The sequence below is a fragment of the Alligator sinensis genome, unplaced genomic scaffold, assembly GCF_000455745.1.
Source record: "Alligator sinensis unplaced genomic scaffold, ASM45574v1 scaffold1411_1, whole genome shotgun sequence".
NCBI lineage: Eukaryota > Metazoa > Chordata > Crocodylia > Alligatoridae > Alligator > Alligator sinensis.
In genome coordinates, this window is record NW_005842963.1 from 19,940 (window position 1) to 36,231 (window position 16,292).

Genomic DNA, 16,292 nt, shown 5'->3' on the forward strand with positions numbered 1-16,292 from the left:
GCTCTGGGAGGCCCTTTCAGGCGCAGCTGTCCTGTGGGTCTGATGGACCCGCATGCTTTTATAATTTAATTCATCAATCCAACCCATCCAACCCAATCCCAACCCATCTATAACAGATTTAACATTCAAAAACATGTCCAGTCCTCATTAATCTGCCAACAGCGCTGACACACACCACGTCAACATCCTTGCGTTCCCTTCTCCTCCCGCCAGCCGCCAACTGTCCCTCCATGTTTCCATCAATGCCAAGCTCCTGTGTTTCTTCAGCTCTGCACCATAGTTCACCCCCCTTTCCCCCAGAATGCTGCATAAAAGCCTCACTATCTGCTCATCTCTGCTTTAAACCTACACGTGGATGGGATTTGGGGAGTGCAGCAGGCTGGCTGGGCTGGAGGTCTGCCCTGGGGTAGGCGAAGGCCTCTTCACCCTCTGCTTTAGCCTCCAAGGCTGCCTCCTTCCACAGTGCTGGGACAGCACCCAGGTCCTGGCTCTGAGCCCTGCTTGTCCATGCTGTCACCAGCCCTGCAAGACTGGGCAGGCCTGGTTTCCAACCGACCGCAGCGGCACTCTGCTTTCCACTCTCACTATTCACTCTCGGTTTCGATTCTCGTCAGAGCTGTGACACAGCAGTTCCCCGTGGCGCGACGCAGGGCTGGCTCTGAGTTGCTCCACTGTGCAATCCTCTGCGGAGCAGCAGCCATGTCCACATCCCTTTCCAGTGTTTCTGCAAGCGCTCACACATCCAGACGCTGCCCTTGCCCAGAGCTGGGGAAGTCCGGTCCCTACACCTGGGGGCTCCCGGGAGGCAGCATTTTCTGACACAAAGGAGGTTCCCACAAAGCCAGACTCACTGAAGACCCCATCAAGATCCACAACAATTGGAGAATTGTCTGCCCCTGCCCCTGCCCTGGCTACAGGCCTGGGCCCACTTGGCCCCCGCACAGGTGTGCAGGGCTGGGCACTGCCACTGGCCCCGTTCATGCCTGTTCCCTCTTCCCTGTTCCCTGCCCTGCTCTGGGTGCTCCCAACACGGTCTCTGGCCCTGGGGCTCGTGCTGCCCTGTGCCCTCTGCTCCTCTCCCCATAGGCCACGGGGCACCTGTGGGGCAGGCAGGGAGCTCCCTGGTCCAGGCTGCTGCTCCCCTTACACCACCTCTCCAAGCCCTGTCCTGGGGTCCAGAGCTCCCCAGGGTTGTGGGCTGTTGTGCGATACCAGGCCAGCCATCAGGACCACCTCTGACCTGGTGTGCTCTGCCTGTGGCTCCCTTCAGCTCTTTCCTGGGAAACCAGCTGGCCTTGGATCCTGGCGGGGCCCCCAGAAAAGGGAGCTTTTGCTTGCAGCTATTGAGGCGTGCACCTTGTAACAGCTGCCTGTGGGACATGGGTCTTTGGTTCACTCAAGGGCAGGTTGCGTGGGACCTCATTAGAAGTCTGCCCAGTGCACACTGGCTGCTTGCGACCGGCCTGCCCTCCTCCACCCGCCTGCAAGCCAGCTCTGCCATAAATTGCTCCAGTAACATCTCCGGGGTTGAAGTCACAGCTTACGTGTCCTCGCTCCTCATCTTTTGTCCTGTTCTGAAGAGCAGCCCGGTGCTGCTCCTTTTCCAGTCCTCCGGTGCCTTGCTTTTCCCTTCTGACTATTATTGCCGCAGCCTCCAAGATCCCCTCTCTCAGTCCCTTCTGTACCATGTGAAATGCAATGAGGGCCCTATCAGGCTCAGTTGTCCTGTGGGTCTGATGGACTTTTAACTTTATTCATGAATCCAACCCCCACCCCCCTCCACCAGAAGGGGTGTAGCAGACCCTGATTAGCTGTAAAGAAGTGTGATCCTGATACAAAACTGCAGCTGAAAAAAAAGTCCTTCTCACATCTACTCCAATCACAGCTGTCACTTTATGTGACAGGTGACTGGCCATTCCCCAGCACTTAATATACTGTGCATGGAGGTGGAGGTCCCCAGTCTCTCCTCGTCAGAAGCGGCCGGTGACATGCCCAGGTCCCTTCCGCTTTCCTCTGCGCTTGAGTGGTTGCATTGCCCGTGAGTGGCAGGCACGGTTGGCGAAGTGCCCGCAGGCAAAGCGTCCACAGGCAAGGAAGCCCCAATGGCCCCTGTTGCTCACTGTTCATACCGATCCAGTACCTCCATTAGTGGCTGGACGTACCAGTACCAGTAATGAAGCACGTGATGCACTGGGGTGCCTAGGCTCTGTGCTCAGGCAACAACCCTGCCGATTTTTTTCCTGCAAAGTCTTAGCCTTGGCCCGGCACTATAGTGCAGTCCTGCTGTGACCCCGCTCTGACATTCCCCGGGCAACATCAGTGAAGATGTGCCAGTTGGCCTGCGAGCTGACAACAAACTGGCGTATCACCTCAGGGTCCCCCAGCACATGCACCGGGCTCTCAAATTCAGCAAGGGTCCAAGACCTATTCACTGCTGGCCCCTCACTTCTGCCATGAACTTCAGGCATCTCAGATCAATAAGGGGTACCCCCCCACAGTGTACTGTGTGCTCAATTAATAGGTCTTGAGGTGACCCGTCCAAGGAAAGTTCAACCCTGCCACACACCCTGTAGTGCCTGTGCAAGGTCCGAAGACCACACATTGCACAGCTGTTGCAATTTTTGCGCTAGACTGAGGGGTTCACTTGGGTCATTTTGGGGCCAGGCTGAGTCGAGCCGTGGCAGGGGGGCTCTGTCTGGGCCTGAAGCCTCTCTGTCTATCAGAGGGCATGCTGGTTACAGAAGACAGGGGACAGTGAGTGCACGCTATACATAAACCTGCTCCAATTTTAGGTCTGTGACTGGGTTCACAGGAGCCCACCTTTTGCAGTTTGTTACATAACAGTGCCCAGACATTGATGGCAATCAAGCCTCAGATGACCGAAGAGGTATTGGGGTGACCTGTCAAATGCAAGTTCACCAGAATCGTGAACCTGTAGTGCCTGTGTCCATAACCATTACCTGTCTTCATGGGACCCATTATCAGCCACAGCCAAGAGCAAAATCCCACTCCCAGGCTGGCTACATCTCACAACACCCCCTTTTTTGCAGGAGACACCCTCAGCGGTAAAAGAATGTGGCTGCTCAGCAGAGCACCGAGATGCCCAAACCCCAAATTCAAAGTGGGGTAGCTACAGGGGGGTTAAGGACCGTACGCCCTATTCCTCAATAGGTCCCATTAACACATCCAAAGCTATGCCAGGCATCGAGGTACCTTTGCAACAAGAGGGGAGGACATCCCTGGGCCTATAGGTTGTGTTCTTCTCTGAGCATTTAACACCTCCTAGGACAGGGGTGGGCAAAACGCAGCCAGGCCATCCTATCCGGCCCGCAGGGACTCTAAAAAATTTAGAAAATTACTATTTATCTCCCCTGGCAGCCCTCAATGGCTTGCCAAAACTCAGTAAGCAGCCCTCTGCCCAAAATAATGGCCCGCCCCTCTCATAGGGCTTTAATGAATGTGCCCCCTACGTTTAACAGGCACTGTCCTTTGAGAAGTGAAGGGCAGAGTAGCAGTTTTGGTCTGAACTGCCATGGATCCCAAGCAAGCAAGGAGATCAGGTCTGCCAAGGTGGCATGACTACCAACATCCCCCCCACTCTCCACCAACATCCCCCATCCTAATCTTCTCCCACTTCCCCCTACACCCTTCATAACTCCCATTATATATTATCATGGTGTGATGCTCCTGCCACCCACAATGTTCATAGTCCCATCACCCACTGCGATTGTGCTTCAGTCACCCACTGTGGTGTGGCTTTCCCTCCCCCTGCTTTCCTCGGCCAGACCCATTTGCCCCCTCCCCACCCCTCCCCATCAGCAGCAATGTTGGGACAAGGAGCCAGGGGCAGAAGTGCAGCAGGTGCTAAGTTTTCCATTGTGGCGGGGGGGCGGTCTTTGGGGATCTGGTAAGAGGGGAAACCATGAAAGTATTGGTTAGGGTACGTTTGAACATGTCAGGCTAAATGCCCTGTCTTTCTCCCAATTGCCCTCTGGTTGTGCATTACTTGACAGTGGCTGATGCATCCACACCAAGGCCTCCAGAAGGATGTTTACTGCATGGGTATTTTCACAGAAGGCTTGGGGACATATCGCTCAGAAAATCTGCTGCAAGCGGAGGTGAAGAAACTGAGTTTGGGAGTATGGGGCAAGCCCTGACATCTTCTTTCTTCCCCTGCAGCACGCCTGGCACTTCTTGATAAGGGTCACCTGCTTGAACTCGGTTTTTGGAAAGGCAGAAGACTTTGAAGGGGGCATTTGGGACAGGAAAGTGGGTATATGGAAGTGTTTCAGTCATTTTTCACTATTTGTTGCCTCTGTTATTTATTTATATTGGAATTAAAGTTTTATTCTTGTACAGGTCTGTGTTTTCAATCAACGCATGCCGTGCTTTATCTGCGTGGCATCGGTCTTGCGGCTGGTGGCTGCTATTGGAGTCATGAGTCTCCTTTGAGGGGGAGCACTGCTTTCATTTTGGTGTGGTGGGTGCTTTTGGCAATGAGGGGTGTCCCGTGGCATCCATAACCACATGGAGGAGGGGATGTGACACCCACAGTTGCCATCCGAGCCTGAATTCGGGGTTCAGGTATTTAAGTGTTTGTTTCGCCACATGCCCACATAGTTTTACCACTGAAGGCATGTGATGTAAAAAGGAGGTGTTGGGAGGCCTGCAAAACTGGGAGCGGGATTTTAATCTTGGGGTTTGGCTCCTAGCTGTGGCAGCGATAATGAGACCTATCAAAAAATGGGGGGTGTGGCACCTAGCACACACCGTAGCCACCCGAGCCTGAATTTGGGGTTCGGGCATTGAAGTGTTTTGCTGAGCGCCCACACAGTTTTAATGAAGAGGTCATCTCTAGTGAAGTCAGGGGCTCGTAATGCGATTTTCCTGAATGCGACTGTGCTCCTGTGCACCTGGATGCTTGGCATGGTTCAAGCACCCCGATCTTCAACTTCCTGGCACACCCTAGCTCTCAGTACATTGACATTTGAGATGACTAACACAAAACGGTCAGTTTTAAAGATTTATTTAATGTAATTCATGAACTTAAAAAAAGAGGTCAGCTGAAGATTGAGCCATGTCAGGCTGTGCAGCTACACCCGGTGTGCTAAAACACTCATTACACGGAATACCTGCACATTACACTGCAAATGACCTGCAAGTACCTGGGACATGTAGTGGCACCTGGTGAGCAAGGAGGTTCAGGACACGTCATTTAGTGAGTTGCCATGTACACGTGACCGATTTTTTTGTCCACAAAAACAATTTGCCACGTTCAAGCTAAACGGCATCAGGATGTAGTCCAGTTTTCCACAATGTAGGACAATGCGATACACCCAAACCTCGTATTGTCTAGCTTTATGGTGTCACCAATGGTGAATTTCATCACACATACGTGGGAAAATCGTCATGTATACAAGCACCCGATCTGCTCATCTCCACTTTTAACCTACACCCAGATCAGATTTGGGACCACAGCAGGCTGGCGGTCTGTTCTGGGGTAGACAAGAGGACTCTTCAACTGGGCAGAACCCAGATGTCCTGGCCCCGAGCCCTGCTTATCCGAGCCACCAGCCCTGCAAGGCGGGGCTGGTCCCAACCACAGCGGCATTCTCCTTTCTGCTCTCGCTGTTTGCTCTCCGTTTCGATTCTCACCAGAGCCGTGACAGAGCAGGGCCGGCTCTGAGCCCAGGCCTCTGGGACCCGGCAGCATAGCCCTGAGGCTCCCATCCCCCTGCTCCAAGCCCACACCCCCACTGCAACCTGGGGGCCGGGAGAAGACACGGTTCCCCTGGGCCCCTGCCCCATGGTGCTCATGGGGGTGGGAGAGGCGGCGTTTCCTAGTGCATGTTGGGCTGCGCAGTTAGAGCCTCCTTTCCATTTCAGCTCCTTGCGGGGAACGCGGGCAGGCAAACAGCGGGTCTGGAGGGTGTCACCCCCACCCACCCCAGCAGTTACCTTCTCTTTACTGCCCCCCCTCCCCGAGTCCTGGGTCTGGAGGACAAATAGAAAATGGGCCCCTCTCTCCACGGCCTCGCCAGCCTGCTCGCCCCTCCGGCTCAGGACAGGGCTACATGTGGGGCACGTGGGGCTGTGCAGGGGAATCCCAAGGACACTCCCAGGCTGGGGCCCTGGCGCTTGTGCTAGGAAAGCAGCTCTGGGCTGGAGGGACAGCCACCACTACGGCCACGCTCAGTCCCCTGGCATCACTCTGTACCCACTGTGGATGAATCCCTTCTGGGTCTCCCCGGTCCTGAGCTGCTTCCTGCCGTCTGGCGACTGGGTCTGCAGTAGCTCCTTGCATACCTTGGCGGTTGGCGTCCCGTCATCTCTCCCTCCAGCAGCTTAAGCCATGAGCTAGGACCACTGCCTTCCCCCCTGCTCTTTAGCCTGGTGGGTTTCCTCAGCAGCTCCTAGCTCTGAAGCTGGCCTCTGCATAGCTGTCTGCCTAACTGCTGGTATTAGACAGGCTGGGCCTGGGGAGCAGCTTGAGCTGTCTGCATGTGCAGGGTGACCCAGGGCGTAACTGGGCTGGCAGGGACTGTACAGCAGTGCGCCAGGTGGGAGCAGGAGGCAACAGCAAGGAGGACCGAGGCTGCAGGCCTGGGTGCACCTGCGAGACGCTGCTCCCTCCAGAGCTGCAGTCGTGCGAGGCTACCCCGGCCTCCTCCCCGTCCCAGGACAGTGGGGCTGGCAGGCCGGAGGACCAGGGCTCCCGGGGTCTCTCCCATCAGGGTTCATAGGTAGAGCAGGAGGTGTCAGATGCCTCGGGCTGTCTGATACTCCAGCGCCAGGGAAGCCAGCCCTGGGCTCGCGTTGCTCCTTTGTGCAGCCCCCTGCGGGGCAGCAGCCAAGTCCAGATCCCTTCCGAAGGCTTCTGCAAGCCCTCACGCATCCAGACACTACCCGTGTCCAGACCTAGAGAAGCCTGATCCCTACACCTGGGGGCTCCCAGGAGGCAACATTTCCCCATACACAGATGGGGCAGCCAGAGGCCTGCAGGGTCTGGGGCAGGGGAGGAGGGCCCCACAGGGCCAGAATCACTGACGACCCCAACAGGCTCCACAACAGCTGGAGAGCTGCCTCCCCCTGCCCCTGCCCGCTTGACCCTCACACAAATGTGCAGGGCTGGGCACTGCCACTGGCCCCACCCATGCCTGTTCCCTGCCCTCCTCTGGGTGCTCCCGACACAGCGCCCACGGTCTCTGGCCCCGGGGACCATGCTGCTAGGTGCACTCTGCTCCTCTCCCCACGTGGCCGCGCTGGGAGCTCCTCACTCCCGGCTGCTGCTTCCCATCCCTTCCACTTTACACCACCTCTCCATGGCACGTCCCAGGGTCCAGAGCTCCCGAAGCTGTGGGCCGCAGTCCAATACCAAGCCAGTGCTGACCGCAAGCTCTGCCCTGGCTGGCTCTGCCCGTGGCCCCCTCAGCTCCTTCCTGGGAGCCCGGCTGAGCTGCCAGCAAAGGCAGCTTTTGCTTGCAGTTACCGAGGCAGTTAACCATCCACCTTGTAACAGCTGCCTGCGGCGCGCACGTCTCTGTCCCTGCACAAGGGCAGGTTGACGTGGGACCTCGTTACAAGCCTGAGCTCCACCGTCCCCATCACCCCAACTAAGTGCCAGCGCACGCTGGCTGCTTGCGACCAGCCTGCCCTCCTCAACGAGCCCACACGCGGCTTCTTCCTCACGTGCTCCTGTAACGTGTCCGGGACCAGTCGCAGCTTACGTGTCCCCACCCCTCTTCCGCGGAGTTCTCAGCAAATACCCTTCATACGTACCTTCGCCAGGCTGAGGAAGCATCCGCAGCTGGCGCGCGCCCTTCCTGGACGGAGGGGGAAGGAGAGAGGCCAGAGGCTGGCGCGCGTGCGAGGCAGGCAGGCAGCCAAAGTGTACATCGAGGCGCCAGTGGGCGAGAGAGGGGGGCAGGGGGGAAGGGGCGCGAATGCAGCCGGCAAGCAGCGGAGCGGGCCCTGGGGAGCCAGGACTCCGGCAGGTTACTCCGTGTCATAAACCCAAGGTCTATATTTACTCCACGGTCTTTTTGTATCCAGAGGCTGATGAGGCGAAGCCCGCAGGCTCGGCTGCGAGAGGCGTCGGGACTTTATTCACGAGTCTAACCATACATTAAAAGACTTGACATTCAAAACCACGTCCCGTCCTCCAAAATACACGGAGCCATCCCGGGGCCGCAGGGCCGCGGAGACGGACCAGCCCGGCGCCCGGACCAGGTAACGGCCCCACGCCCCCTGCCCTGAGCCGCGTCAGCCCGCTGCCCGCACCCACCTGCCCTCACCACCCTGCCCCGCAGGTCGCTGGACCGGGAGGCCGAGCCCCTGGGCCCCGGCCCGGCCTTGGCTGCGTCCCAGCATGCCAAGATCATCTCCCGCCAGCTCCACGAGATCCGGCGGCTGGAGGCGGAGCTGGCCGGGACGCGCGCCACCGCCCTCCAGCAGGAGGCGACAGGGGCCCCCCGCGCCAGCACCGTCGCCCGCCTGCAGGCAGAGGCTGATGGCCTCAGGACGGAGCTGGGGGCCCTCCGGGTCCAGAGCCAAGTGGAAGCCGACGCCCTGAGGGCGGAGCTGGAGACTCTCCAGGGGCGGAGCCGAGCAGAGGTGGATGCCCTCAGGGCGGAGCTAGCGGGGGCCACCGCGCGGCAGGTGCAGGTGCAGGAGGTGGCGGCCGCGCAGGGGGAGCTGCGGGCGGCGCTGCAGGAGCAAGAGGCTGAGACCCAGCAAATGAGGGAGCGCCTGCAGGGGGCGCTGGACCAGCACCGGGTGGAGGTGAGCAGCAGCCGGGACCTTGCCTGGGTTGTCTCCAGCTCGAGGAGGGGGGTGAGGGTAGGGCTGGGAGCCAGGACTGGCAGGTCCCCTCCCGGCTGGGGGAGCGGGGCTGGGTGGGCGAGTGCGAATCCAGGCTGCCTGCCTCCTTTCCAGCTGTGCCAGCTGTCCGCAGCCCACGGGGCAGAGCGGGGCGCCCTGACGCAGCAAGCCCGTGAGCTGCGGGAGGAGCTGGAGGCCCGGGGACAGGAGGCCGCCCGTCTGGAGCAGCAGCGAGACGCGCTCCAGGAGCAGCTGAGGTAGGCCGCTGCCCTGGCGGCCCCCAAGAGGTGCCAGGCCCACCAGGTGACCCCGTGTCCTCTGCCCCTGCAGTGTGGCCAAGGCTGAGCTGGCCTCCCAGAATGCTTTGCTGCAGCAGCTGCGAGCCGACCTGTGCGAGCAGAACAGCCCCCCTCAGGAGCGCCTGCAGGTAAGGAGTGGGGCCGGGGCCAGGGCCGGAGAGCTCACTGCCGGGAGTACCGACAGCCTCTCCCACAGCAGGCGGAGGCAGAACGGGATGCTCTGAGGACCGTGGTGGAGCTGCTGCAGGTCCGACTGGCTGCGCTGGGCGACATCCTGGCCCTGCAGGAGGCAGAGCTGACGCGGAAGGTGAACGGCCTCAAGGCCACGGGGCACGTCCCTTGGTGGCTGGGCTGGCACCAGGTCCCTGGGGCGGCTGTGGGGACATGGTGTGGTGGGGAGATCCAGCAGGGTGCAGGGGGAGGCTCTCCCATGCAGGGGAGTGGGTGCCGTGCCCTGAGGGTACTAGGGGCTCTGTGCTGTACAGGGCCTCACTAACTCCTTCCTCTCCTCGTGCTCCCAGCCCTGGGACCCCCTGCAGCCTGAGGGGGCCCTGAAGGCCCAGGCCCTGCTGAGCCGCTGGCGGGAAAAAGTTTTCGCCCTCATGGTGCAGCTCAAGACCCAGGAGCTGGGCCAAGCCGAAGCCACTGGCCTGCTCCGCAGTAAGGTGTGTGCTGGGGCTGGGGGGATGCCTGGATCTCCTCCAGGCTCTGAGGGCCAGGGGGGAAGTGGTGATGGATTAGAGCAGAGGGGGAGCTCTGTCCAGGCTCTGGATGGAATGGTGCACTGAAAACATCAGCTCCCTGCTCCACCGCTGACGGAAAGGCAAATAAAGCATTAGGGATCATTAAGGGAAGTACAAAGAAATACAAATAATGCAATAAGGGAAGTACAATACAATAAATAATACAATAAGGGAAGTACAAAGAAAACACAGTACCATGATGCCTATTAATAAGTCTGTGGGGCATCCACACCTTGAATACCACACCCGGTTCTGGCCCCCACACCTCCAAAAGGAGATTGCACCTTCTCCAGTTCCGCTGAGAAGGGTAGCAAGGATGCTGAGTGGTCTGGAGCGGCTCCCACTTGAGAGACTAAGGAGGCCAGGCCTGCTTACCTTAAAAAAATTGACACTTGGGGGACGTGAGAAGGGTGTACAGAGCACTAAGTGGCCACTAACTAAGGATTTATTGTTTACCATCTCTCGCCAGACGAGAACGAGGGGTCTCAACATGAAACTAGCGGGTAGCAAACTTAAAACTAACGGCAGCGAGTTCTCTTCCATCCAGCGCGTTATTCAAGCGTGGGACTTGTGGCCACCAGATGTGGTGGAAGCTGCCAGTTCACAAAGGGACTGGGCATGTTTCTGGAGAAAAGGGGCATCCACAGCTGTTGAGCAGGGAGTAAGGGGCACAACCTCTGCATCAGAGGTGCTTGGACCTTCAATGCCAGAGTCTGCAAGGGAGAGAGGAACGGGAAAATCCTGCTCGGACTCTGTTTGCTCCGCCGTCCAGCCTCCGCTCTGTGCCACTGTGTGACACAAGCCTATTTGAAGTGCCAGGGAGCACGGGCCTAGGCACACCGAGGCAAACTGTAAGCCTCCCTTGCTAAGAGGGGCCCCCACAGAAGCACCAGCAGATTCTTTCAGGCAAATAAAAGACAAAACACAGACAGGAGTGAGGTCAGCTTTAAAGCAAGTGGTTCAAGCAGGAACACCAAGCAGATCACACCTGCTGGCCCTCGAACACATCTTGGGAACCAGTGGACACTGCCCAGTGAGATGCCTGGAGGCGGGATCGGACCAGGGACAGAAAAGCAGTGCTGCAGGCCTTGGGGTCCCCTCCAGCCAGCATCTCATTCCTGGTCAGGCATATCGTCAGCTTGGCTGTGGCCAGGTGGAGGCCATTTAACACAGGAGATTGGGCAAGATGAACCTAAGGTCTGCCCCAGTATGTGGCAGCTCTTGTGTTCTTATGGGAGTGGGGTGTGATGGATCAGAGCAGGGAGGCTGGGAACCAGGGCACCTGGGGTCTCCCAGGTTTGGAGGGGAGGGGAGGAAAGAGGAGGGGAGGGGGAGCCAGGACACCTGGGTTCTATTGGTTCTGTGTTTCGGCAGGTGTCAGAGCTGGAGGGCGAGGTGGCGCAACGGGACCAGCAGGTCGCGTTGCTCTTGCACAGTTTGCAGGAGAAGACAGCTGAGGCCGACATGGAGAGAGTGAAGAGCAAGGTCTGGCCCGGAGCAGGACGAGCTCTTTTCTTCTGGGGGCACCGTACCCAGCTGGCCAGGGGTGCAACTGGCTCTGGGGGCTAGGGGTGGGCGGTGCCCTCCTTTCTGGGTGGTGCCACCCTGAACCAGCCCAGGGACACTGGTGGGGAGACAGCACTGGATCTGAACCCCACTCTCTCTCCTACAGACGCTCCAGGCTGACCTGTCCCACAGCAAGGACTCAGGGCAGCGCCAGCAGCTCCGGGCAGAAGCGGCTGAAGGCGCCTTGCAGGGCCTGGTGGAAGCTGTGAGGAGGTGAGGCAGGGGCATGGGACCACTGGAGCAGCCTGGTCTCCCAAAATCCCTTGTTGCAGCGGCAGGAGGCAAGTCACAAAGGAGCCTCTGACCCCAGGCCTTGCCCTCCACAGTCTGCAGCAGCAGGTCGGGCAGCAAGAGGGGGAGCTGCGGGCGGCCGTCTCGCGCCTAGCTGGTCTGGGTGCTCGTGTTGGCTTCGCTGCCAGGAGAGTAGACGCCATCCAAGGTGAGGGGTGGGGCTGGGCAGAGCCTGAGCACAGGCCCTGCCCCAGGGACTCGTCTTCCCCATGTCTCAGCGTGACCCAAGGGGTGCAAGGATCTATCTGTCCTGCCACTTCCTGTTCCAGACTTTCCAGCCATGCTCTTGGCTCTGTCTTGTCCTGCCCCAGGGAGCTGTGTCTCAGAGCTATAACTGCTTCTTTGGCCTGCAGGGCTCGTCTCCCAGAAAGTGGCCTTGGCTCGACTGCAGCGGGAAGAACCACCCAGGGCTGCCAGCCCAGAGCCAGATATGTGAGTCCCTGCAGCCCCAAGAGGAGCGAAGAGGAGCTGGGGTGTGGGGCTGGGAGCCGGATACCCTGATGCTCTCCCAGCTGTGGGAGGGACGTGGATTCTGGTGAACTGGTTGGATTCCAGGTGCCTGGGTCCTGTCCCATTCCTAGGAGGGGAGCAGGGCTTGGGGGATGGGTGTCCTAGGGGCTAAGAGCCCACCTGGACACCTGAGCTCTCTTCTGGTCTGGGAGTGAGGTGGGGTCTGGTGGGTGTGAGGCTGGCAGCCAGGACACCTGGGTCTGTGTTCTGGGAGAGGAGTGAGGCTTGCTGGTTTGGAGTGGGGGGCGGGGATGCTGGGAGCCTAGATACCTGGCTGCTTTCCCTGCTCTAGAAGGGGAGCAGGATCTGGTACGTCAGAGCAGGGGACTGGGAACTCAGGTGCCTGGGTTCTCTGGGAGGGCAGCAGGGTCCAGTGGGTCAGAGTAGGGGGGCCAGGAGCCTGGACACTGTATGTGTTTCTTGGCTTCTGGAGGGCCATGGGCTGGGGCCAGCAGAGGCTGCGTGGCTGACCCTTTCCTCCCCTCCAGCCCCTTCCAGGAGGCTCTGCAGGTGGAGCTGGCCCAGCTGCACCAGGAGCGGGACCACTTGGCTGCTGAGCTGAAGCGCGGGGCCCAGGCTGTAGAGAGAAAGATGGCTGAGGCCCGGGAAAAAGGTAGGGCTGGGGGGTGCCCCCGTGGCTGGAGTTGGGACCACAGCCGTGGTGGTGGCTGCAGGCTGGGGTCCTGTTCCCCCCAGGTCAGTACCTCTGTTCTGTCTCTGCTTGGGCCACAGCGGGGCGCGAACTCCAGGAGGTGGCCGACAGCCTGCGGCAAGTGCTGGAGGAGAAGGAGGCGGTGGAGCAGGAGTGCCAGGAGCTGCAGGGGTGGCTGGAGACGGCGCGCCAGGAGCTGCACAACAGCCAGGAGGCGGCAAAGGGACTGAAGCAGCAGTTGGCGCAGCTGCGGGGGGAACACGAGCGAGGTAGGGCAAGGCAGGGCAGGCTGCCTGGAGGGGCAGAGGGGTCCATTGGGGACACTCTGACCTCTTCCCCCTGCAGTCTTGCAGGAGAAGGTGGCCCAGGTGGAGACGCAGCTCCGTGGGGACCTTGCTGAGGCTGAGAAGCAGCTCAGCGAGGCGCGACGGGAGCACACAAAGACAGGTACAGGACTCCCGTCCCTGCAGGGCCCCTGGCTCCTCACCCAGCCTCCCTCCACCGCCACAGTTCTCCTTCAGCCCTGCCGTCTCTGCAGTTGTGGCCCTGCGCCAGGCTGAGCGCCAGGCTGCTCGGGACAAGGCCCGGAGCCAGGAGTTGGCGCGGCTCCACGACGAAGCCCAGAAGGAAGAGATAACTCGGCTGGGCACTCGCCTACGGGAGCTGGACAGGGACAGAAACCTGCTGATGGTACATACGAGGGGCAGGAACAGGCTCCCCTTGCTCCCCCAGCTCTGCTGGCAGCCCGCGTCCCGACCCTGGCCCCGACCCCACGCTGACCACAGCTCCTTCCCCTCCAGGCCACCCTGCGGCAGGAGGGGCTCCTGGCCCAGTTCAAACGTAGCCGAGTGGCGGCACGGAAGCTGCCAGGGGAGCAGCAGGGGCCCGGCCTGGACGCAGCACTGGGGTCCTCCGGCTTGCAGCCACCTTCCCAAGGTACGCACCTGCCCCCAGCCCTGACCTGGCCTGCCTGGGCTTTGCACTCCCAGCCCTTCATGGCTCCCTCTGCCCCCAGCATCCCTGGCTGCCCTTCTGGACGACCTGCAGAGCCTGGGCACGGCCCTGCTGCGGGAGGAGGAGGAGGAGGCAGCCACAGCGGTTGAGGAGCCTGGTACTGAGGACACCTAGCTCCCAGCACGTCCAGGTAGCACCAAGCTGGGAGGATCGAACTGGCCTTTCCTGTGTCGATTAAAGAGGGTTTTCTTGAAGCACCAGTGTGTCTGGTGCTCATTTTCTCAGTGAGACCTGGCAGAGGACCCAGGCCTCCAGCCATCCTCTCCTTCCCTCACAGCTCGCCCCAGTGGATCACAGCCGGGTGGGCGTGGGGGGTCCCACGTGCTCTGGACCTGGTGTCAGATGAGATGCTAGTTGGAGGGGGGATGGATCCAGCTCCCAGGTGCTGTCTGCCGCCTGTCCTCTGCTCCTGCCCTATTCCCCTCCCTGAGGGCTCCTGTCTCCCCACTGCTGGCGCAGGGGACGACACCCGCCTGGCTCAGCTAGGGCAGACGTGCAGGGAATTCTGCGTAGCGAGGTCCTGAGGGCAGGGAGCTGCGTGGACATTCCCACGAGCCCTGAGGAGGTGGCGGAGAGGCAGAAAGGAACCCCGCAGGGCAGGGGAGGGGGACTGGCAGCTGAGGAGAGGTAGCAGCTCTGATGGAAGCTGCAGTGGAGCCTGGGGCTAGCGCTGGAGATGTGGCGCCCAAGTGTTTTGCATGTGAGAAAATCTCCAGCCTGATTTGTTCAGACATGGAACCTGAATCCACCTCTGAGCTGCTGGCCCCTGGGATCTCCACATGGGGTGGGCACTGGGCAGGGGAGCCTGTGCCCTTTTGTGGTCCTGAGGACAGCCTGGGTGGCAGCCAGCAGGTTTGGGGTCCCAAGGGCAGCTGAGAGATATCTAGGGAAGGAAGGACTGTTGTTTCTGGTGCTGTGGTATGATAGGAAGTGTTTCCGTGGGTTCCCAGCCCCACTGAGGGTTGTCTCTGAAGCCAGCAGCCAGCTTTTGTCTTGCAGCAAACCCCAAACTTCAACTGATCAGCTCCTCAGCCCCCGCTGCAACCTGTGACCTGCTCCGTTTAACACTTTGCCTCAGAACAATCATGCCTAATGCCATTTAAACCTGATGTGTACGTGGCTGTGCCAGTCTGTCTGATAGGAGTCTTATTCCAGCTTGCTCAGGGCCACCTCCAGGTGGTGGTCTGTTTTCAGTCTGACCTGTCCCCTGCAGCCTGTAACTTGTCCTGAGCTTTGACTCTCAACTGCTTTTGATGTGGAAACAGGCCTCTAGGCTGCATGTGTAAGGGACTGTCCTGAAGGGCAATGAACATGAATTAGCCCTAGCAGTGTTATCCGGGTCCTTCATCGGTACTTAGGGCGGGACGATGAGTTTGTGCCTCCGCAGAATCCCAGAATAAAAGGCTGTATCCCAGGGAAGCTGGTTGTCTGTTTTCAGCCTTGTAGGTCACGTTTCTGCTGCCCAGTTTCCTACAGTCGCATTCCCCATGCGAGCTGGAGGGGAGAGCAAGGCTGCAGCCTTCACTGCCACAGATTGCGCAGCCGAGTTTCCCTGCCCATGGAAAAATCACAGGGAGCAGCTCGCCTAGAGCACACGGGGCCAGCCTCGCCCTGAAAGAGTCGCCCAGGTGATTGTGATGTCTCCCCTGTCAGGTAAGGATGCCCCTAGTTGGCCCCACCTATGCTGTGCTGCACCATGCTTGGGTGAGGGCAAACGCATGGACCCATTGCTGCCTGCCCCCCCTGCATGGCGCAGCTCCCACTCCCTGCCCTGTGGCCAGTGGGGCACAGGACATTGTGATCATGAGGCATGAGTCAGTCTGTTTAGTACTAAAAAGAGCTGTATAACCCTGAGGGTTGGACGTTTCTCCTGCACTGACCCGTAGGTGGTCATGCGGCTGCCAGGGCACCTCCTCTGGCATTTGCATGGGCTCTGGGTTTTGTCTACATGTGCAGAGCTGTGCTTGCCCGGGCTTCCCTCCTGAGCTGGCCCACAAGCTCCTCTTTGCTCACCAAGGCTGCTGCCCCGGTGGGCGTGTGTATGTGTGTGTGGTGCCAGGCACTTCCCTGAAGCTTCAACTGCAGGAAATGCATGGCTTGTGATGCTTTGGGGGCAGCGGCGGGTCCTCCCATCTCTTTTAGCCCAACAGTCTAGCGGTTAGAGCACTTGCTAAGGAGCCAGAACTACCAGACAATGGACTGGGCATTGAAAGTCAGTTGCATTGCTGTTCCTAAAACAGGGCTACATGTCCCATGGCTGTGATGTGGGTGTGCAGGACTGGGACATGTGGAGAGCTGGTGTGAGTGTAATGCGCCCAGAGGGCAGGTGCAGTGACTGTTCCTGCAGCGCAGAGGAGCTGCACCTACGTACCCAGGGACATAGCACAGCAGGAGGTG

The 16,292-nt window shown here is 59.5% G+C and overlaps 2 protein-coding genes and 1 non-coding gene across 3 annotated transcripts in view; 1 reads left to right on the forward strand and 2 right to left on the reverse strand.

Moving 5' to 3' along the window:
* The window catches only part of LOC112548145 (interferon-induced protein with tetratricopeptide repeats 2-like), a 23,257-nt gene extending 15,113 nt beyond the window's left edge, over positions 1-8,144 (reverse strand). The window contains exon 1 of the mRNA XM_025192727.1: positions 7,780-8,144. Within this exon, the coding sequence (XP_025048512.1) occupies positions 7,780-8,009 (230 nt within the window). The 5' untranslated portion in view covers positions 8,010-8,144. The remainder of the gene's footprint in view (positions 1-7,779) is intronic.
* On the forward strand, positions 8,059-15,323 carry CCHCR1 (coiled-coil alpha-helical rod protein 1). Its single transcript, XM_025192718.1, has 17 exons — positions 8,059-8,076; positions 8,177-8,229; positions 8,310-8,781; positions 8,935-9,077; positions 9,151-9,247; positions 9,316-9,426; positions 9,641-9,784; positions 11,237-11,347; positions 11,535-11,641; positions 11,755-11,867; positions 12,073-12,151; positions 12,718-12,842; positions 12,962-13,150; positions 13,227-13,328; positions 13,420-13,571; positions 13,682-13,817; positions 13,897-15,323. The coding sequence occupies exons 1-17, from the start codon at positions 8,059-8,061 to the stop codon at positions 14,007-14,009; spliced, it is 2,265 nt and encodes a 754-aa protein (XP_025048503.1). The 3' UTR covers positions 14,010-15,323.
* Positions 15,324-15,391: 68 nt separating this feature from the next.
* LOC112548146 lies at positions 15,392-15,556 on the reverse strand. The gene has a single exon (XR_003091963.1). It is a non-coding gene; the product is annotated as a U1 spliceosomal RNA (small nuclear RNA).
* Positions 15,557-16,292: the final 736 nt, after the last annotated feature.

Coding starts and splice junctions, on each gene's coding strand:
- CCHCR1 (XM_025192718.1), top strand. Junction 11,348..11,534: donor TGGAGAGAGTGAAGAGCAAG/GTCTGGCCCGGA, acceptor TCTCTCCTACAG/ACGCTCCAGGCTGACCTGTC. Junction 11,868..12,072: donor GAGAGTAGACGCCATCCAAG/GTGAGGGGTGGG, acceptor TTTGGCCTGCAG/GGCTCGTCTCCCAGAAAGTG.